Source organism: Ranitomeya imitator, chromosome 10, assembly GCF_032444005.1.
Source record: "Ranitomeya imitator isolate aRanImi1 chromosome 10, aRanImi1.pri, whole genome shotgun sequence".
NCBI lineage: Eukaryota > Metazoa > Chordata > Amphibia > Anura > Dendrobatidae > Ranitomeya > Ranitomeya imitator.
This window is the reverse complement of record NC_091291.1, coordinates 120518322-120540950: the sequence shown is the minus strand read 5'-3', so window position 1 is coordinate 120540950 and position 22629 is coordinate 120518322. Positions and strand designations below refer to the sequence as shown.

At 48.6% G+C, this 22629-nt stretch overlaps 1 protein-coding gene across 1 annotated transcript in view; it reads right to left on the bottom strand.

Moving 5' to 3' along the window:
• ZBTB40 (zinc finger and BTB domain containing 40) overlaps window positions 1–18637 on the bottom strand; it is a 47148-nt gene extending 28511 nt beyond the window's left edge. Inside the window, exons 1-4 of the mRNA XM_069742414.1 lie at window positions 18518–18637; window positions 11443–12455; window positions 9032–9165; window positions 8200–8407 (exon numbers count right to left, since the gene is read on the bottom strand). Coding sequence (XP_069598515.1) covers window positions 8200–8407; window positions 9032–9165; window positions 11443–12409 — 1309 coding nt within the window. The 5' untranslated portion in view covers window positions 12410–12455; window positions 18518–18637. The remainder of the gene's footprint in view (window positions 1–8199; window positions 8408–9031; window positions 9166–11442; window positions 12456–18517) is intronic.
• Between the last annotated feature and the right edge of the window lie 3992 nt (window positions 18638–22629).

Here is a 22629-nt window from a genome sequence, read left to right as displayed (position 1 = left end):
GTTTAGGCGCATGGCAGGGCTCAGAAGGGAAGGCACGCCATTTGGCTTTTTAAATGGAAAATTAGCTCCAATCATTAGCGGACACCATGTCGCGTTTGGAGAGCCCCTGTGTGCCTAAACATTGGAGATCCCCCACAAATGACCCCATTTTGGAAACTAGACCCCCAAAGGAACTAATCTAGATGTGTGGTGAGCACTTTGAACCCTCAAGTGCTTCACAGAAGTTTAGAACGCAGAGCCATGAAAATAAAAATAAAAAAATTCTTTTCTCAAAAATGATTTTTTAGCCCGCAATTTTTTATTTTCCCAAGGGTAACAGGAGAAATTTGACCCCAAAAGTTGTTGTCCAGTTTCTCCTGAGTACGCTGATACCCCATATGTGGGGGTAAACTACTGTTTGGGCACATGCTGGGGCTCGGAAGTGAAGTAGTGACGTTTTGAAATGCAGACTTTGATGGAATGCTCTGCGGGCGTCACGTTGCGTTTGCAGAGCCCCTGATGTGGCTAAACAGTAGAAACCCCCCACAAGTGACCCCATTTTGGAAACTAGACCCCGAAAAGAACTTATCTAGATGTGAGGTGAGCACTTTGAACCCCCAAGTGCTTCACAGAAGTTTATAACGCAGAGCCGTGAAAATAATAAATAAGTTTTCTTTCCTCAAAAATAATTTTTTAGCCCAGAATTTTTTATTTTCCCAAGGGTTACAGGAGATATTGGACCACAAAAGTTGTTGTCCAGTTTCTCCTGAGTACGCTGATACCCCATGAGTGGGGGTAAACCACTGTTTGGGCACATGTCGGGGCTCAGAAGGGAAGTAGTGACTTTTGAAATGCAGACTTTGATGGAATGGTCTGCGGGCGTCACGTTGCATTTGCGGAGCCCCTGGTGTGCCTAAACAGTAGAAACCCCCCACAAGTGACCCCATTTTGGAAACTAGACCCCCAAAGGAACTTATCTAGATATGTGGTGAGCACTTTGAACCCCCAAGTGCTTCATAGACGTTTACAACGCAGAGCCGTGAAAATAAAAAATCATTTTTCTTTCCTCAAAAATGATGTTTTAGCAAGCAATTTTTTATTTTCTCAAGGGTAACAGGAGAAATTGGACCCCAGTAATTGTTGTGCAGTTTATCCTGAGTATGCTGGTACCCCATATGTGGGGGTAAACCACTGTTTGGGCACACGTCAGGGCTCGGAAGTGAGGGAGCACCATTTGACCTTTTGAATACAAGATTGGCTGGAATCAATGGTGGCGCCATGTTGCGTTTGGAGACCCCCTGATGTGCCTAAACAGTGGAAACCCCTCAATTCTAACCCCAACACACCCCTAACCCTAATCCCAACTGTAGCCGTAACCCTAATCACAACCCTAACCCCAACACACCCCTAACCCCAACACACCCCTAACCCTAACCACAACCCTAATTCCAACCCTAACCCTAGCCCTAAGGCTATGTGCCAACGTTGCGGATTCGTATGAGATTTTTCAGCACCATTTTTGAAAAATCCGCGGGTAAAAGGCACTGCGTTTTACCTGCGGATTTTCCACGGATTTCCAGTGTTTTTTGTGCGGATTTCACCTGCGGATTCCTATTGAGGAACAGGTGTAAAACGCTGCGGAATCCGCACAAAGAATTGACATGCTGCGGATAATACAATGCAGTGTTTCCGCGCTGTATTTTCCGCACCATGGGCACAGCGGATTTGGTTTCCATATGTTTACATGGTACTGTAAACCTGATGGAACACTGCTGCGAATCCGCAGCCAAATCCGCAACGTGTGCACATAGCCTAATTCTAAAGGTATGTGCACACGCTGCGGAAAACGCTGCGGATCCGCAGCAGTTTCCCATGAGTTTACAGTTCAATGTAAACCTATGGAAAACAAAAATCGCTGTGCACATGCTGCGGAAAAACTGCACGGAAACGCAGCGGTTTACATTCCGCAGCATGTCACTTCTTTCTGCGGATTCCGCAGCGGTTTTACAACTGTTCCAATAGAAAATCGCAGTTGTAAAACCGCAGTGAAATGCGCAGAAAAACCGCAGTAAATCCGCGATAAATCCACAGAGGTTTAGCCCTGCGGATTTATCAAATCCTCTGCGGAAAAATCCGCAGAGGACCAGAATACGTGTGCACATACCGAAACCCTAACCCTACCCCTAACCCTACCCCTAGTTCTTACCCCAACATTAGTGGAACAAAAAAAAAAAAAAAATTCTTTATTTATTTTTTATTGTCCCTACCTATGGGGATGACAAAGGGGGGGGGTCATTTACATAGTTACATAGTTATTAAGGTTGAAGGAAGACTATATGTCCATCTAGTTCTACCCATAGCCTAACCTAACATGCCCTAACATGTTGATCCAGAGGAAGGCAAAAAAAACCCATGTGCAAAGAGTAAGCTCCACATTGGGGAAAATAATTCCTTCCCGACTCCACATACGGCAATCAGACTAGTTCCCTGGATCAACGCCCTATCAAGGAATCTAGTGTATATACCCTGTAACATTATACTTTTCCAGAAAGGCATCCAGTCCCCTCTTAAATTTAAGTAATGAATCGCTCATTACAACATCACACGGCAGAGAGTTCCATAGTCTCACTGCTCTTACAGTAAAGAATCCGCGTCTGTTATTATGCTTAAACCTTTTTTCCTCCAACCGCAGAGGATGCCCCCTTGTCCCTGTTTCAGGTCTATGATTAAAAAGATCATCAGAAAGGTCTTTGTACTGTCCCTTCATATATTTATACATTAAAATAAGATCACCCCTTAGTCTTCGTTTTTCCAAACTAAATAGCCCCAAGTGTAATAACCTATCTTGGTATTGCAGACCCCCCAGTCCTCTAATAACCTTGGTCGCTCTTCTCTGCACCCGCTCTAGTTCAGCTATGTCTTTCTTATACACCGGAGACCAGAACTGTGCACAGTATTCTAAGTGTGGTCGAACTAGTGACTTGTATAGAGGTAAAATTATATTCTCCTCATGAGCATCTATGCCTCTTTTAATGCATCCCATTATTTTATTTGCCTTTGTAGCAGCTGCCTGACACTGGCCACTGAATTTAAGTTTGTCATCCACCCATACACCCAGGTCTTTTTCATTGACGGTTTTGCCCAGAGTTTTAGAATTAAGCACATAATTATACATCTTATTACTTCTACCCAAGTGCATGACCTTACATTTATCCCCATTAAAGCTCATTTGCCATTTATCAGCCCAAGCTTCTAGTTTACATAAATCATCCTGTAATATAAAATTGTCCTCCTCTGTACTGATTACCCTGCAGAGTTTAGGGTCATCTGCAAATATTGAAATTCTACTCTGAATGCCCCCTACAAGGTCATTAATAAATATGTTAAAAAGTAGAGGGCCCAATACTGACCCCTGTGGTACCCCACTGCTAACCGCTACCCAGTCCGAGTGTGCTCCATTAATAACCACCCTTTGTTTCCTATCCCTGAGCCAGCTCTCAACCCACTTGCACATATTTTCCCCTATCCCCATTATTCTCATTTTATGTATCAACCTTTTGTGTGGCACCGTATCAAAAGCTTTTGAAAAGTCCATATACACTACATCCACTGGGTTCCCTTGGTCCAATCTGGAACTTACCTCTTCATAGAAACTGATCAAATTAGTCTGACATGAACGGTCCCTAGTAAACCCGTGCTGATACTGGGTCATGAGGTTATTCCTCTTCAGATACTCCAGTATAGCGTCCCTTAGAATGCCCTCCAGGATTTTACCCACAGTAGAGGTTAAGCTTACTGGCCTATAGTTTCCGAGTTCAGTTTTTGTTCCCTTTTTGAATATTGGCAACACATTTGCTATACGCCAGTCCTGTGGCACAGACCCTGTTATTATGGAGTCTTTAAAGATTAAAAATAATGGTCTATCAATGACTGTACTTAATTCCTGCAGTACTCGGGGATGTATCCCATCCGGGCCCGGAGATTTGTCAATTTTAGTGATTTTTAGACGCCGCCGCACTTCCTGCTGGGTTAAGCAGGTGACATTTAATTGGGAATTTTTATCACTAGACATTTTGTCTGCCATGGGATTTTCTTGTGTAAATACTGATGAAAAAAAGTCATTTAGCATATTGGCTTTTTCCTCATCCTCATCCACCATCTCACCCAGACTATTTTTAAGGGGGCCAACACTATCATTTTTTAGTTTCTTACTATTTATGTAGTTAAAGAATATTTTAGGATTATTTTTACTCTCTCTGGCAATGAGTCTCTCTGTCTCAATCTTTGCTGCCTTGATTTGCTTTTTACAGAATTTATTTAATTTTCTGTATTTATTTAATGCCTCCTCACTACCTACTTCCTTTAATTCTCTAAATGCTTTCTTTTTGTCCCTTATTGCGCCCCTTACAGCTCTATTTAGCCATATTGGTTTCCTCCTATTTCTAATATGTTTATTCCCATACGGTATATACTGTGCACAGGTCCTATCCAGGATGCTAATAAACGTCTCCCATTTTCTCTGTGTATTTTTGTGTCTCAGGATATCGTCCCAGTTAATTGCACCAAGATCCTCTCTCATCCGTTGGAAATTTGCCCTCCTGAAGTTTAGTGTCCTTGTAACCCCTCTACTACACATCTTTTTAAAGGATACTATTTTTTTTATTTTGATCACTGAGATATAACCTATCTCAGTGATCAAAACTCACTTTGGAACGAATCTGCCGGCCGGCAGATTCGGCGGGCGCACTGCACATGCGCCCGCCATTTTGGAAGATGGCGGCGCCCAGGAAAGAAGACGGCCGGACCCCAGGAGGCTAGGTAAGTATAAAAGGGGGGAGATCAGGGCACGGGGGGGGGGGGCGTCGGAGCACGGGGGGGGGGATCTCAGTGCGGAGGGGTGGATCGGAGTGCGGGGGGGGGGGCGTCGGAGCACGGGGGGGGGGGGGGTGGATCGGAACACGGGGTGGGGGATCGGAGCACGGGGTGGGGGATCTCAGTGCGGAGGGGTGGATCGGAGTGCGGGGGGGTTTGATTGGAGCGCGGGGGGGTTTGATTGGAGCGCGGGGGGGTTTGATTGGAGCACGGGGGGGAGTGATTGGAGCACGGGGGGGAGTGATTGGAGCACGGGGGGAGCGGACAGGAGGACGGGGGAGCGGAGCACAGGACGGAGGGGAGCGGACCACAGATCGGGGGGCTGGGGGGGCGATCGGTGGGGTGGGGTGGGTGCACATAAGTGTTTCCAGCCATGGCCGATGATATTGCAGCATCGGCCATGGCTGGATTGTAATATTTCACCAGTTTTTTTAGGTGAAATATTACAAATCGCTCTGATTGGCAGTTTCACTTTCAACAGCCAATCAGAGCGATCGTAGCCACGGGGGGGTGAAGCCACCCCCCCTGGGCTAAACTACCACTCCCCCTGTCCCTGCAGGCCGGGTGAAATGGGAGTTAACCCTTTCACCCGATCTGCAGGGACGCGATCATTCTGTGACACAGCATATGCGTCACAGGTCGGATTGGCACCGACTTTCATGACGCATACGCTGTGTCACAGGTCGGGAAGGGGTTAAAGGGAATTTGTTGTGTCTAATAGCGCCATGATATAGGGTTAATCTGCTGGTTAACAGTATTAGAAAGGCTTTCAGTCATACAGGTGTGCCGACAGCACGGTGAGCGGCAGCTGTAAGCATGCCCCGTCACATTGCCCGACAACAAACTACCGGTTGCCACAAATTTGGCACGACACCCAGAAACCTTCCTAACGCAATTTACCTGCAGATTAACCCTACATCTACAGGTTAATAGCGTTAACTGAAATAACAGGTTCCCTTCAAGTGCTCTGTTAAGCACTTGCATATAAAAGAATACTCTGGATTACCCAGGAATGCAGCAACAGATAGCAGATATAATGGCGTCACTGGATTTACACTTCAAAGATCTGCAGGCCCATATATGCGGGTTTTGAGGTGTGGGGTGGCAAAGCTGATATTACAGACAGGTTCCCTATAAGAGAACACCAAAGTTCAAAATTACGACTCCTAAGTTGTTGTTTTTTCATTTCATCATCAGTTATTATTATTATTATTATTATTATTATTATTATACATTTTTATAGCGCCATTTATTCCATGGCGCTTTACATGTGAATACGGGGCAAATATAGACAAATACATTAAACATGAGCAGATAACAAGGCACACGAGTACATAAGGAGGGAGGACCCTGCCCGCGAGGGCTCACAGTCTGCAGGGGGTGGGTGAGGATACACTAGGAGAGGGAAGAGCTGGCTGTGCGGCTGTTCAGTAGGTTGAGGATCACTGCAGGCTGTAGACTTGTCGGAAGAGATGAGTCTTCAGGTTCTTTTTGAAGGTTTCTATGGTAGGCGCAAGTCTGATGTGTTGGGGTAGAGAGTTCCAGAGTATGGGGGAAGCACGGGAGAAGTCTTGGATGCGGTTATGGGAAGAAGAGATGAGAGGGGAGTAGAGAAGGAGGTCTTGGGAGGATCGGAGATCGCGTGTAGGTAGGTACCGGGAGACCATGTCACAGATGTATGGAGGAGACAGGTTGTGGATGGCTTTGTATGTCAGTGTGAGGGTTTTGAACTGGAGTCTCTGGGCGATAGGAAGCCAGTGAAGGGCTTGACACAGGGGAGAGGCTGGGGAATAGCGGGGGGACAGGTGGATTAGTCGGGCAGCAGAGTGTAGGATGGATTGGAGTGGTGCCAGAGTGCTAGAGGGGAGTCCAGAGAGTAGGAGGTTGCAGTAGTCGAGGCGGGAGATGATAAGGGCATGCACTAGCGTTTTTGCAGTGTTGCGGTCAAGGAAAGCACGGATCCGGGAAATATTTTTGAGTTTGAGACGACAGGAGGAGGCAAGGGCTTGGATATGTGGCTTGAAAGAGAGGGCAGAGTCGAGGATCACCCCGAGGCACCGGGCGTGTGGGACTGGGGATAGTGAGCAGCCATTGACATTGATGGATAGGTCTGGTGGAGGGGTAGAGTGAGATGGGGGAAAGATGATGAATTCTGTTTTGTCCATGTTCAGTTGTAGAAAGCGAGCAGAAAAGAAGGCTGAAATGGCAGACAGACAGTGCGGGATTTTGGTAAGCAAGGAGGAGAGGTCAGGTCCGGAGAGGTAGATCTGCGTGTCGTCAGCGTAGAGATGGTACTGCATACCGTGGGATTCTATGAGCTGTCCCAGGCCGAAAGTGTAGATGGAGAAGAGTAGGGGTCCTAGAACAGAGCCTTGAGGAACACCGACTGACAAGGGGCGAAGTGAGGAGGTGGTGTGGGGGAGGGAGACACTGAATGTTCGGTCTGTCAGATATGACGAGATCCAGGAAAGGGCCAAGTCTGTGATGCCAAGGGATGAGAGGATTTGTAGCAAAAGGGAGTGGTCTACAGTGTCAAAGGCAGAAGACAAGTCCAGGAGAAGGAGGACAGAGTAGTGTCGCTTGCTCCTGGCAGTTAGTAGGTCATTGGTGACTTTAGTTAGGGCAGTTTCAGTTGAGTGATGGGAACGGAAGCCTGATTGTAACCGATCAAAGAGGGAGCAGGAGGAGAAGTGGGAGGACAGTTCAAGATGGACGTGTTGCTCTAGCAATTTGGAGGCATAAGGGAGAAGAGATATTGGGCGATAGCTAGACACAGAGGATGGGTCGAGGGAGGGCTTTTTGAGGATGGGTGTGATCTTGGCATGCTTGAAGGATGAGGGAAAGACACCTGTTGTGAGTGAGAGGTTGAAGAGGTGTGTTAGGGTTGGGATGAAGACCGTGGAAAGGTTAGGGATGAGGTGGGATGGGAGCGGGTCAGTTATCAGTAATGTATGTTCCATGTGTAGCAAAATCCTTCCAGGAGGCTGAATACTGCAGTTTTTAGGTTTATTCTGCTCCTTTCTTGGATGATGTCACACCCGGTTGTTACTAGCCGAATCGCTCCAATGTTTGGGCAGATGGAAGTCATTTATCAATGCAAATCTATTGGGACTCAGAAGGAGGCCCTCATAAACTTACCTTAAGAGAGTAAAAATCTTCAGTGTGAGCTGCAGTCACAAGAAATCGGAGCGGGACTGCAGCAGCGTTGAAAACGGCAGACGGCAGCAACCGGTACGTATTTTACTACATTCACAAAACACACATCACACTACCGATACCTAACCGACAGCGAATGTAAAGTCGCTGGAATGAGAAGTTTTACATTCTTTTTGGCAATGGTTTCCTTACCAGTTTCCACTAACTGTTCTTCCTCCGAATCTTTTTCTTGTGGCTCGTTCTCACGCAACGCTTCATTTACGCTCGGATTGGTGTCTCGGCACAACTTGAGTAAAGCCAGGACGGTCTCCACAACAATGCTCTGGCCGTCTTTAACCTTCTCCAGCAGTTTTGCAAACGTTGAGGTCCCTTCTTCAGCTTGACAGCACTCCACCACAGCCTTTAGTGCAAAACACATGAGCAGAAAGCAAAACTTCAGGGGCTGCTGAGAATACACCTACGCTGTGCAGGCCCTGAAGACTGACCTTCTCTATCACGGCATGTGGAAACCACAAGTTACAGAGGGAAAGAATCAAGCTGTTCATGCAAAAAAACTGCAGGCTTAATGAAATTACCCCATAGAGCAGTGTTCCCCAACTCCGGTCCTCAAGAGCCACCAACAGGTCATGTTTGAGGATTTCCTTAGTATTGCACAGGTCATTTAATGCTTGCCTGTCCAGATGATGCAATTATCACCTGTGCAATACTATGGAAATCCTAAAAACATGACCTGTTGGTGGCTCTTGAGGACCGGACTTGGGGAACACTGCCATAGAGTGTACAAGACTGTACTGTGCAACAAGGGAAAAAATAGGCATGGATGTGGAAGGGATGAACGGGTAAGTGCACAAATCATCCAGCAGTGTTTCCCTTGGCAGCCAAGAAATAATGCTGCAAATATTACCCAGGAAGAAATCAGAACCCGTAAGGATCGTACTCATCTCGGCTGTGGTTTTCGCCATCATGTACAAGTGCACACACATCTCTTAGGGGGTGCCGCCACGTGGACTATAGGGGCTCTCACCTGTTTCTCTGCCTCATTGATTTCTTGACACCTGCTTAGGTTTTCTAAGACGCTCTGTGGGTCTGACAACGCCTCGCTGAAGATACTTTCATACCGGATAAGAAAATCCAACTCACCGGAAGTTTTCTCAGTTTCTAAATGCAAAACACACGTTGTCCAGATTAATGAACAGCAAACGACATTCAGAAAAATGGTTACCGGCTTGTTAAATGCATCTATGAGCAGTTATTGTTACGTCTTTCTTTAGCCTTCAACTTCAAGAAATGTTTTACAGGTACGAACCGACCTCTCCCAAGGGGCACCCCAAACTCCGGGTCAGGGTGCAAATCGGTCCGATATCAGACCGCAATGCACCGACTGGCCGCAGGTCTCCTCACTCGAGCGTGACAGCTTCATAAAAATATATCACAACAGTCACTTTGGGTCAGGAGATCCGTGGCCAGTCCGTGCACTGTGCTACGATCTTGGACCGGTTTGCATGGATGTCTGACTGCGCCCTCAAAGTCCAAAAAGTGGAGCAGTGGGAGCTAACCTGCAAATTAACAACACAGTAGCACTCAGATTCCTCTCTGCACCAGTTTTATCTATATCAACAATTTGTTTCAATGAGACGTAGTGTGCTTATATTTTAAAGTGAATTTTGCAACAGGCTGATATGAACTATTTGTCAAGTATAAGGCTATGTGCACACGTTGCAGATTCGTGTGCGGATTTTTCCACATCCTTTTTGCAAAATCCGCAGGTAAAACGCACTGCATTTTACCTGCGGATTTACAGTTGATTTCCTGCGGTTTTTGTGCAGATTCCACCTGCGGTTTTACATCTGCGGATTCCTATTGAGGAGCAGGTGTAAGCCGCTGCGGAATTCGCACAAAGAATTGACATGCTGTGGGAAATACAACGCAGCATTTCCGCGCGGTATTTTCCGCACCATGGGCACTGCAGATTTGGTTTTCAATAGGTTTACATGGTACTGTAAACCGCAGGGAAAACAGATGCAAATCTGCTGCGGATCCGCAGCCAAATCCGCAACGTGTGCACATAGCTTTACAGGACTTTCCCCATAGATAGAAATTCCTTGCTACTGCGCAAAGGGTTCATTTTGTTAAATATATATATTTTCACCGTTTATCTGACCACTCTACTAACTGCTGCAGCAATGATGTCCTGATCTCAGGGACGTGGGACTGCTGCAGCCAACTGCTCCTACATCCAGTGATTGGCTGAAGTGGTCACAAATCCCTGAGTCAGGACATCACTGCTGCTGCAGTAAGTGGGGACTGTCGAGGGACAAGAAAGCATTGGAGCGCGAGACAAATACTTGTGTAAGTCGGTCTCAATTTTTTTTTTAAAAAAAGCTCACCCTCCACCTTGCTCCTCATTTATGAACATAAGTTTAGCAGTGAAAGGCTCAAAATTAAAGGGGTTTTCTGGGACTTTAAAATCGATGGCCTATCCTTAGCATAGGTCATCAATGTCTGATCCATGGGGGTCCGATAACCGGCTCCAACGCTGATCAGTTGTTCCCGGTGTGAGTTGGAATTGCTCAGCCGCACATCTGTCCCATATTTCAATCAGTAGGGGGTGAATATACAGGACCTGGCTGCGGCCGCTGTGCTGCGTAGCTCCGTAACTAAGCAGTTCTGTCCACCGCTGCCGCCACCGGCCAGTAGGGGTAAAGGGTGTCACACTCCAACCGATCAGACATTATCTATCCTAAGGATAGGCCATCAGTGTTAAAATCCCGAACAACCCCTTCGGGAAGCAATAAGTAAGCGAGGAGACTAATAAGCTTGTACAATATGAACAGTAGATACACAACTTGCATATGGACGTCACCATCACGGAGGTGGTGAGGCTTAACTCAGGGCCTAGAGAACCACTTGAAAATATTACATTACCATTCATTCATATGAATGGCCGACAAGCAATACTGCTATTATGACCAGCCACAACTACACGCTGGCGGTATTAGCTTATTGCTGAAGGTTGGTGGGCTCAGCAGAGGTCATGATAAAGCATTTACATCTTATAAAGTGCAATCAATTAATGGTCGGTGGGGATTACACCTCTGTGGTCTCCAAAATCTTGGAATTGAAGAAAGTGGAATGACGACCCAGCGTTACACCCCATTTGCAAAGCTGTGCAGGGCAGCGTGATGTGCAGGGACCTATGCCCGGCTTCATTGATTTGCTACCGTTTCTCTGCACAGTCAGGAGCCTGTGAGAATTGCTGTGCAAAGAAGCAATATAGCGGAACACAGAGCAATACCAGATCTGTGTCCCCGTCATTCTCAGGATCAGATGATATGAGATGGAAACACTGTCCTATGGACCCTATAAACAGTCATTCTGTTAGATGACCGTCACATATGAATACACCCTGAATGCGTAAATAGGTCATAAGATTACCGGTATCATCGAGTCTTCTTTTCTTGGCAGCAGGCTCCGCGGTCTCCTCCGTAGCTGCTTTACCAACTTGTGCTGAGCCCCAGGACGTGGCTTTGGGACCTGTAGCTACAGGGTCAGCATCCACCTCTTGATCAGCAACTTCTTCCTCTGACAATTGCTGTTGGCAGATCTCATCTACGGAGGCGTCACTTGTTCTGCCTGCAGGTTTTTCAGGACTTGAAACATCATCGGGTTCCATGAATAAAGGTTCTGGATTTATCTGTGTTGGGGATAGAGTCCTTTCTGTACTAGAAGACTCCATAAAACTCTCCTCCACCATGTGATCGTGCAAGTCTTGTTCTGTGGAGCCATCAGGTAAGGTCAGGTACGCAGGCTGCAGATTGCTGTTGGCGTCCAACTTCTTGCTAAGCAAAGTGGGACTTGGAGTTTTGCTCACTTGTTGCTGCGCCTGGCCTAATAGGACGGAGGAACTTGCCGCGCTCATGGGGGACAACTTTTCAATAGCAATGGTTTCACTCGCTACATCACTCCTGGAGACAGCGGGTTTAACATCGGCCTTAACCAAGGTTAATGGCTGGACTGGGACTTCTTTCTTCTGGCTCTGGGTAGAGTGATTCATCAGTTCGGTCAGGAGGTTTTTACAGCTTACAGCCACGTCGAACATCTGAAGGCTGTCGGCCACTGAGATAATTTTGGTCAAGTTGTGCTTCCCTGGTGGTAACTTTCCTGAGTACATCATCTCTAGGAGCAGGGAGAACTCATCGGGGGTGACGACCGAGGCATCTATAGAGATGGTTTCAGTCGTTTCCAGTAGGGATTTAAAGAGCAAACTCGCAGCGGAAAGGACAAGTTTGTGAGCGCGGAAATGTAAGGAGCCGACAAATATTGTGCAATCACAAAACTGCTGCTCTTTGCACAAGGTGTAAACCTGCTGTAGGAGCTGTCTGCTGTAGTTAGGCAGCTCCATCGTGTAAAAGAAGAGCCCGCACCAATGTAGTTCGGGAGAGGAGAACCTATAAAACAGGAAACAAAAAGTATAAGATTTATGTATCAGCATTTAAAAATAGATATACAAGTAGCAGGATGAGTAAGGCCTCATTCACACGTCCGATTTCTCGTTTGTCTCATTGGGAAACACAAAACCATGGAGATAGTCTGCGGCCACTACTACTGCATATAAATAAAATGGTCTCCTCCCCAGCACATTATCCCTCGCCTGCTGGAGTCAGGCTTCCTCAGTTTAGTAGTGCAAGATGGAAGCAAGGGCTGTCTCAGACCGCTCTTGGGTTAGACGCTAATCATTTTGTTTTTTAGCTTTTCAGATGAATGTCTTTGGGTAATAAGGCTACGATCACATTTGCGTTGTGCGCCGCTGCGTCGGCGACGCAACGCACAACGCAAATAAAAACGCACCAAAACGCACGCAAAAACGCTGCGTTTTGCGATGCATGCGTCGTTTTTTGACGAAATTTGGACGCAAGAAAAATGCAACTTGTTGCGTTTTCTGCGCCCGACGCTTGCGGCAAAAAAAACGCATGCGTCGCACAACGCAGCACAACGCATGTCCATGCATCCCCCATGTTATATATAGGGGCGCATGACGCATGCGTCGCCGCTGCGTCGTCCGATGCAAACACGCAAAACGCTAATGTGAACGTAGCCTAACTGTGCAGTCTGTTCCACCCCCGTAGTAACGGAGAGTACAGGCAATTACGGTTCAGTCCGTATACTTTGCGTCAGTGTGGCCGGACCAACGTACCTTAGAACTGCCGGTAGTAAGGTGCTAGGGAGGAGGTCCGTAAGCCAACTAGATCTTCACCCCCGCCCCATAATGCCATCATGCATGGAGCAGAAGGTGAAGGGATCCAGATCTTCAGGACAGGTTATTGTAACCCTGTCATGAGCCCTTTCTTCACGCCTTCCTCGGCCCTCCGCTCCTACCTCACCTCTATTCCTTTTTTTGAGGTGGTAGTTACCAAAGGCTGTACGGCTTCAGGGGAGAGAAGGGGACTGTCACTGTGCGGGGCCAGGTGCTGTAGCGGACTGCTCTACTTGCCTATGTGAGCTCCCCTTGGCCTTATGTTAAGCAGGTTGGTGGGCTGGAGAAGTACCGTGCGGCTACCTGTGGATTTGTGGGCGTCTCTGTCCCTCTCTGTGGGCCGGGTGGTAGCAGGCAGGCCGAAAACCTGTGTAGCCGTAGGAGCGCTCGGCCAATTGGCTAGCAGAATGTTTCCAGACAATCATCAGGAGGGACGTTTCTAGCCAATCGATAGGCGTGTTACTACGTCAGCGCAGATGGCTTTCAGACAAATCAATGGCAGCGTCCAGGCATGCCGGGTTCCCCCCCTCTGGCTCTGCCCCATCCTCTTCCTGGTTTCGATACGGCACTTTTTCAGTGGCGTGGGGCACAGAAGAACCTCAGCGTCTTCCTCCTCGTGGGATAGCAAACTCACAGATTCCTGCAACGTGGATGTGGTAGGCTATTGGCTACTGGGGGCCGATACTAAGCACTCAGTTTTATGGAGTCTTCTATTTTCTGTCTTTTCTCCATCACTCATAATGTCTGAGTCTAGAGAGGATCGTGTACGGCCATTAGCGCAGTCTGCACTGGTCAGTTATTATACTTGTGTGACTTGCAATAGTGAGTTTTCCACCGGTCGGTCTGTGGCCTATTTAGCTGCCTGTACCCCTCCTGCTTCATTGCTGGTAGCCACCCCCATGACTATGACATCTGAAAAAAATATGGCCCCTCCTGACTGGGCTCGTGATTTAGCTCAGTCTGTGTCTGAATTAACCAGGGTGTCCAAAACGCTGGTTACAGTTGTGGAACGATTGCCAGTGACTACTAACACCCCAGGAACTACGATCATTGCTGACAGTGAATCGGATCCTCCAGCCACACCGAACCAATATGGCCGGTCATGAAGGTGTTCCAGATGGCTTTGGGTTCACACCGAACGAATATGGCCAGTCATGAAGGCGTTCCAGATGGCTTTGGGTCCACACCGAACCAATATGGCCAGTCATGAAGGTGTTCCAGATGGCTTTGGGTTCACACCGAACGAATATGGCCAGTCATGAAGGCGTTCCAGATGGCTTTGGGTCCACACCGAACCAATATGGCCGGTCATGAAGGTGTTCCAGATGGCTTTGGGTTCACACCGAACGAATATGGCCAGTCATGAAGGCGTTCCAGATGGCTTTGGGTCCACACCGAACCAATATGGCCAGTCATGAAGGTGTTCCAGATGGCTTTGGGTTCACACCGAACCAATATGGCCGGTCATGAAGGCGATCTAGATGGCTTCGGGTTACCTCCCTCGTTCAGGTCACCTTCACAGGGGGCACCTAGGTCCTTGACCCCTCCTCAAGGAATTTTCTCCGCTCAAAATCTAGTCCTGAGCACATTCTAGATCCACATAAGTTGGGAAAGCTGAGGGAGATGGTAGACAGTTTGGTGTCCCTGGGTCCATTCTGCCATCCGAATTTACGGGCACTCAATTTGACGGCGTGGCTGTTGAAGCCATGATTTTGAAGTCAGCAGGTCTGTCCGAATCAGTCACCCCGACTATGATTAGAGCTCGGAAGCCATCCTCATTGCGAGTCTACCATCGCACTTGGAGGGCTTATCTATGCTGGTGAGAGTCTACCAGTACTTCGTCAATGTCTTCTTGTTTGCCAGCGCTGCTCTCCTTACAGTCCGGATTGTAGACAGGGCTGGCGCTTAACTCCCTCAAGGGTCAAGTGTCTGCCCTGGCTATTCTGTTTCAGAGGGACTGGGTATCTAAAACCCAAGTTCAAATTTTTCTCCAGGGGGTGGTGATGCTCGTTAGGCCTCCCAATAGAACCCCCTAGATCCTTGGGATCTAAATCCTGTGTTGAAGGCTCTTCAGTCTCCACCTTTTGAGCCTAACAGAGAGGTATCTACACCAGGGGTATCAAACTGCATTCCTCGAGGGCTGCAAACAGGTCATGTTTTCAGGATTTCCTTGTACTGCACAGGTGATAATTTAATCACCAACTCATTATTTGTGTAGGTGATTAAATTATCACCTGTGCAGTACAAGGAAATCCTGAAAACATGACCTGTTTGCAGCCCTCAAGGAATGCAGTTTGACACCCCTGATCTACACTTTTACTTTCTTACAAGGTAGCTTTCCTTGTAGCCATCACTTCTATTAGGAGGGTCTCAGAGCTTGCAGCTCTGTCTTGTCGCGCTCCTTACCTTATTCTTCATCAGGATAAGGTAGTGTTGATGCCAGTTCCTTCTTTTCTCCCGAAGGTGGTCTCTAGTTTTCACCTTTAATGAAGACACTATTTTACCTTCCCTTTTATCCTGCAGCATCTCATCATATTGAGAAGGCTCTGCATAGCTAGGACGTTGTTAGAGCCGTATTGGTACTATTTATCGGGCACTGCCTCATACAGGTGTTCTAATTCCTTGGTTATTAAATCAGAAGGCCCTTGTAAGGGTCAGGCTTCTTCTAAAGCAACCATTGTCCGCTAGATCAAGGCAAGGCATAAAGGGCCGAGGCAATGGTGGCCCCATTTAGGATTAGGGCGCACTCTATGCGTTAGGTGGGAGATTCCTGGGCAGCTCATCATCAGGCATCGACCGCTCTGTAAAGCAGCTACCCAGGCATCGGTGCAAACATTTTTCTACGTTTTATAGGATCCACAGTTTCACCTCGGCAGATGCAAGTCTTGGTAGGAAGGTACTGCAGACAGACACTCAGACATTGTAGACTGCATCTGGGTGTCTGTCCATCTCTAGTAGGCGTCCACGCCCTAAAATGATGCACATTAGATCCCAAGATCGCTCTGCCGGCATCATTATAGTCTATGGCCCAGTCTGCACATACGTCCAAAACTTGTTTTGCAGGGTGATTTGGAAGCAAGCCCTGACAGGAGAAGCGCAAAGTGCAAGCACTGTTAGTAAATTCATCACCTATTCTCAAGGATGGAGGATAACTTAATGATTGTCGATGGTCCGCCCGCAGGTACCCGCCACTACTCCGAGAAAGGAGCGTAGATGTGTAAATCCGATCTCCACTCATTCTTGGGATTCATAGGTATCCCAGGAGTCGGAACTCAGTGATCAAAAAACCATCCCAAATCCTATGGCTAGGAGAACTTTCAATCGTGGTACAGCAACTTTTAAAGCCATTGTACCTATTTAATGCATGTGGACATGATGGAGGGAGGCTACCTACACAGCTTTTAAGACCCCAGATGCGACAAAAAGAGGGAGGTTTAAATGTGAACTTTGGCATTCACTTCTATGAGCCTGAAGGAGAGAACAGTTCTGTCAGTCTCATAGACATTATCGGAAAGACACGAGTTGGATTGAATAGATTTGCAGTGCTTGTTCCATCAGTAATCTGTGGCTGCTGTGCGATGAGAATCCCCTCCTACCTGACTGCATCCCGAGTTCCTCTTTTGATTACCTGGCCTGGCGCGACGACACATGTGCTTTACGCCGCTGCAATAATGTCGCGCCAGGCCAGCTAATCGTAATGAGAGCAGCGGATGCCAGGAGGCAAGAGGTGGTTCTCAGGGCTGCTGTTCAGCGACTGTGGCACAAATAGATGGACGTGGCAAATAGATTCACATCAACTCTAAGGTGATAAACTATTTAAAAAAAAAAAAAATAGGGACCCTTCTTCCCAAGTATTCGCTAAAAACAGAAACCTTCCATTATTAGGTTATTTATTGTGAAATGTGTATAGAATGAAAAAAGAACAAAAAAAAATAAAGTTCTGAATCTTGCAAAAAAAAAAAAAAACAAACAAAAAAAACATTGAAGGGATCCTTTCAGCTGCTATTAACCTGCAGCTATGGGGTTAATCTGAAGGTTTAGGGTATGTGCCCACGCTGCGGATTTTCCTGCGGATTTTTCCGCAGCGGATTTGGAAAATCCGCAGTGCAAAACCACTGTGGTTTTCACTGCGGATTTTCTTGCGGTTTCTCACCAGCACTTTCCTATTGGTGCTGGTTGAAAACCGCTGCGGAATCCGCACAAACAATTGACATGCTGCGGAAAATAATCCGCAGCGTTTCCGCGCGGCTTTTTCCGCAGCATGTGCACAGCGGTTTTTTTCCCATAGGTTTACATGGTACTGTAAACTTTGGGAAAACTGCTGCGGATTCGCAGCAAAATCCGCAGCGTGTGCACACAGCCTAATAGTGGCCGGCACCTGCAAGTAGTCGAACGATGCAGAGAGAAAATTAAGTTTATTCCCCCAGCAGCGTTCTGGTTCCAGTCACAGGGGCTGCACCGATGCTGGTTTAGTCACTGCTCTGAGAATACAGAGTCAGCCGTCGACTGACAGCCGGTGCCAGGACCGGCGGCTGTCAGTCAGGACCGGCGGCTGTCAGTCAGGACCGGCGGCTGTCAGTCAGGACCGGCGGCTGTCAGTCAGGACCGGCGGCTGTCAGTCAGGACCGGCGGCTGTCAGTCAGGACCGGCGGCTGTCAGTCAGGATCGGGGCACGGTTACAGCAGATGCTCTCTACAGTCAGAGCTTTGACTGAACTAACCCAGTTCCCTCAAATAGTAGCACAATTAATACTACAAATCCTCCTGTGTAAAACAAAGTCTTATACGGCCACATCAACAGCCCAAAACAGGATGGGCATCAAGGGGTTAAGGGGCCACTGACCCTAAATGTGACATCTTCTAGAACAGACCACAAGCTGCTAATAGGCAGGACCAGGAGGAGCAATATACACTGCCTACTTCCACTTCTGAAAATGTAGATGCTACCAGAGAACAATAGACTGCATTCAGTCTACAACAGCTGCAGGGAGGACTGACAGGGCCAGGAGCATCTCTCAGGTGTGACCATGCAGAACTGACCACTACAGGAGCACAACAACCAATCAGAACCCTTCTTTCATTTTCAAACCAGCCTTAGAAACATGAAAGCCGCGATCTGACTGGTCGCTAGGGGCAACAGCAGCCTGCACTTCTGTGCCGTACATAACATACATTACTGGAGCCGCCCGGCGAGCACCGCCATATACACCAACACCCGCTCACACACTACCTATGGCCGCCACCGCCGGACACTCACCCGCTGCCAGCTCCTCTATAATCTTCCTATTCTGACATCTCCTCCTTCATGTTGAACGAACGCTAGGCCCGAGAGTCCTTCCTTCCCCTTCGACCCCGGTAGAGGCGTCGGCTAAAGGACCTCTGCTGACGTCATGCCCATGTGACCGGAAGGGGCGGTGCCTCTTCCTCCATAGAGCAGACAGAGCGCAGACAGGAGGAAGCTGTGGATGTCATGGCGGATTTCGAGGAGTTTGTGCAGGATTTGGAGTGTTTTGGGGTCGTTCTCCATAGTCACAGATCAGGTAAGTGGGAGACTGCCTGGGGAGAAAGGGGTGATGCTGCTTGCATGGGGCTGCATGTGCATGCTGGACGCCCCCGTCTGCCTGGGGAGAAAAGGGTTACGTTGTTTGCGTGGGACTGCGTGCTGGGGGTCTGCCTGCGGAAGGGGGTGATGCTTGCGTGGGACTGCGTGCTGGGGGTCTGCCTGGGGGTGGGGGTGATGCTTGCATGGGACTGCACGCTGGAGGGGTCTGCCTGGGGGTGGGGGTGATGCTTGCATGGGACTGCACGCTGGAGGGGTCTGCCTGGGGAATGGGGTGATTCTTGCATGGGACTGCACGCTGGAGGGGCCTGCCTGGGGGTGGGGGTGATGCTCGCATGGGACTGCACGCTGGAGGGGCCTGCCTGGGGGTGGGGGTGATGCTTGCATGGGACTGCACGCTGGAGGGGTCTGCCTGGTGATGGGGGTGATGCTTGCATGGGACTGCGCGTTGGAGGGGCCTGCCTGGGGATGGGGGTGATGCTTGCATGGGACTGCGCGTTGGAGGGGCCTGCCTGGGGGTGGGGGTGATGCTTGCATGGGACTGCACGCTGGAGGGGTCTGCCTGGGGAATGGGGTGATTCTTGCATGGGACTGCACGCTGGAGGGGCCTGCCTGGGGATGTGGGTGATGCTTGCATGGGACTGCACATTGGAGGGGCCTGCCTGGGGGTGGGGGTGATGCTCGCATGGGACTGCACGCTGGAGGGGCCTGCCTGGGGGTGGGGGTGATGCTTGCATGGGACTGCACGCTGGAGGGGTCTGCCTGGTGATGGGGGTGATGCTTGCATGGGACTGCGCGTTGGAGGGGCCTGCCTGGGAAAATACTAAAACCCTATGTGTCATTTGTCTATACCTATGCCTATGGTAGATTTTGCCTATGGTAGATTTTTTTAGTCATATTCGTCTATACCTATGGTAGATTTTGCCTATGGTAGATTTTGCCTATGGTAGATTTTTTTTAGTCATATTTGTCTATACCTATGGTAGATTTTTTACAGTGTGCGGGAAATCAGCGATTCCGCAGAATTAATGAACATGTTGCTTTTTTTTCCGCGATTTGTTTTTTTTCGCGGAAAAAAATCGCAACATTTGCACAAGTTTTGCGGATTACATTGAAATGATTGGGAACCATATGTAAGCGTTTTTATCGCATTTTTATAGAAAAAAACCGCGAAAAATACGGAACGTGTGCACATAGCCTTACAACTCCCTTCTCTGTGTACTTGAACTGAGAGAGGGAGGGGGATGTTTTGAGTGAGATAATATTAAGGCTAGGTTCTCATTTCGTTTTCGGGTGAGCGCTAACAGACAGCGTTGCACGGCGAAATTAACGCCGTGCAACGTGTCCGTTAGCGCTCCCATTGCCAGCAATGTTAAAGCGCATTGCTAGTGCGTGCCATTTTCGGCACGCGCTAGCGATGTGCCGTTCTTTTGTGGCGCGCCTCGGACGCTGCTTGCAGCTAGCGCTAGCGGGGACATTTAACGCGACCCCTAAAAAGACATTGCGTTAGCGCAATCCACTAGCGCTTAGCGCTAAACGGATTGCCCTGACGCAATGAGAACCTAGCCTAATATTGTCTACCTTGAGATAGTTTATAAACCCTCCTCTCACACATCCAGTACCCTAGCAACCACAGAATGCAGAGTAAGTGGACATGCTGGCTGGGGCATAGAATGCAGAGTAAGTGGACATGCTGGCTGGGGCATAGAATGCAGAGTAAGTGGACATGCTGGCTGGGGCATAGAATGCAGAGTAAGTGGACATGCTGGCTGGGGCATAGAATGCAGAGTAAGTGGACATGCTGGCTGGGGCATAGAATGCAGAGTAAGTGGACATGCTGGCTGGGGCATAGAATGCAGAGTAAGTGGACATGCTGGCTGGGGCATAGAATGCAGAGTAAGTGGACATGCTGGCTGGGGCATAGAATGCAGAGTAAGTGGACATGCTGGCTGGGGCATAGAATGCAGAGTAAGTGGACATGCTGGCTGGGGCATAGAATGCAGAGTAAGTGGACATGCTGGCTGGGGCATAGAATGCAGAGTAAGTGGACATGCTGGCTGGGGCATAGAATGCAGAGTAAGTGGACATGCTGGCTGGGGCATAGAATGCAGAGTAAGTGGACATGCTGGCTGGGGCATAGAATGCAGAGTAAGTGGACATGCTGGCTGGGGCATAGAATGCAGAGTAAGTGGACATGCTGGCTGGGGCATAGAATGCAGAGTAAGTGGACATGCTGGCTGGGGCATAGAATGCAGAGTAAGTGGACATGCTGGCTGGGGCATAGAATGCAGAGTAAGTGGACATGCTGGCTGGGGCATAGAATGCAGAGTAAGTGGACATGCTGGCTGGGGCATAGAATGCAGAGTAAGTGGACATGCTGGCTGGGGCATAGAATGCAGAGTAAGTGGACATGCTGGCTGGGGCATAGAATGCAGAGTAAGTGGACATGCTGGCTGGGGCATAGAATGCAGAGTAAGTGGACATGCTGGCTGGGGCATAGAATGCAGAGTAAGTGGACATGCTGGCTGGGGCATAGAATGCAGAGTAAGTGGACATGCTGGCTGGGGCATAGAATGCAGAGTAAGTGGACATGCTGGCTGGGGCATAGAATGCAGAGTAAGTGGACATGCTGGCTGGGGCATAGAATGCAGAGTAAGTGGACATGCTGGCTGGGGCATAGAATGCAGAGTAAGTGGACATGCTGGCTGGGGCATAGAATGCAGAGTAAGTGGACATGCTGGCTGGGGCATAGAATGCAGAGTAAGTGGACATGCTGGCTGGGGCATAGAATGCAGAGTAAGTGGACATGCTGGCTGGGGCATAGAATGCAGAGTAAGTGGACATGCTGGCTGGGGCATAGAATGCAGAGTAAGTGGACATGCTGGCTGGGGCATAGAATGCAGAGTAAGTGGACATGCTGGCTGGGGCATAGAATGCAGAGTAAGTGGACATGCTGGCTGGGGCATAGAATGCAGAGTAAGTGGACATGCTGGCTGGGGCATAGAATGCAGAGTAAGTGGACATGCTGGCTGGGGCACAGAATGCAGAGTAAGTGGACATGCTGGCTGGGGCACAGAATGCAGAGTAAGTGGACATGCTGGCTGGGGCACAGAATGCAGAGTAAGTGGACATGCTGGCTGGGGCACAGAATGCAGAGTAAGTGGACATGCTGGCTGGGGCACAGAATGCAGAGTAAGTGGACATGCTGGCTGGGGCATATCTTAAGGTACCGTCACACTCAGCAACTTTGCAACGAGAACGACAGCGATCTGTGACGTTGCAGCGTCCTGGATAGCGATCTCGTTGTGTTTGACACGCAGCAGTGATCTGGATCCCGCTGTGCCATCGCTGGTCGGAGCTAGAAGTCCGGAACTTCATTTGGTCGCTAGATCGGCGCGTATCGTCATGTTTGACATCAAAAACAACTACGCCAGCAATGTTTTACATGGAGCGAGAACAATAAGCGAGTCGCCGTTACGTCACTGGATCGCTCCTGCATCGTTCTGTTTGACGTCTCTACAGCGACATAAACAGCGACGCTCCAGTGATCGGCTCGTTGTCTATATCGCTGCAGCGTCGCTATGTGTGACTGTACCTTACTGAAGTCAAGCTGCAACACCAGGCTCTCCCATCATCACTTTGGTAAGAATTACGAATAACGGTTTTAAGCTCCGTTTTTTTTATTGGAATTAGTTCATATTAGTACAACAACGTTATCTTCCAAGTTTCATTAAGATCATTTTAGGGATTCAGTCTTTATGCGCCATATTCTGCCATACCTATGCCTACAGTGTTATCACGGTTGGAAA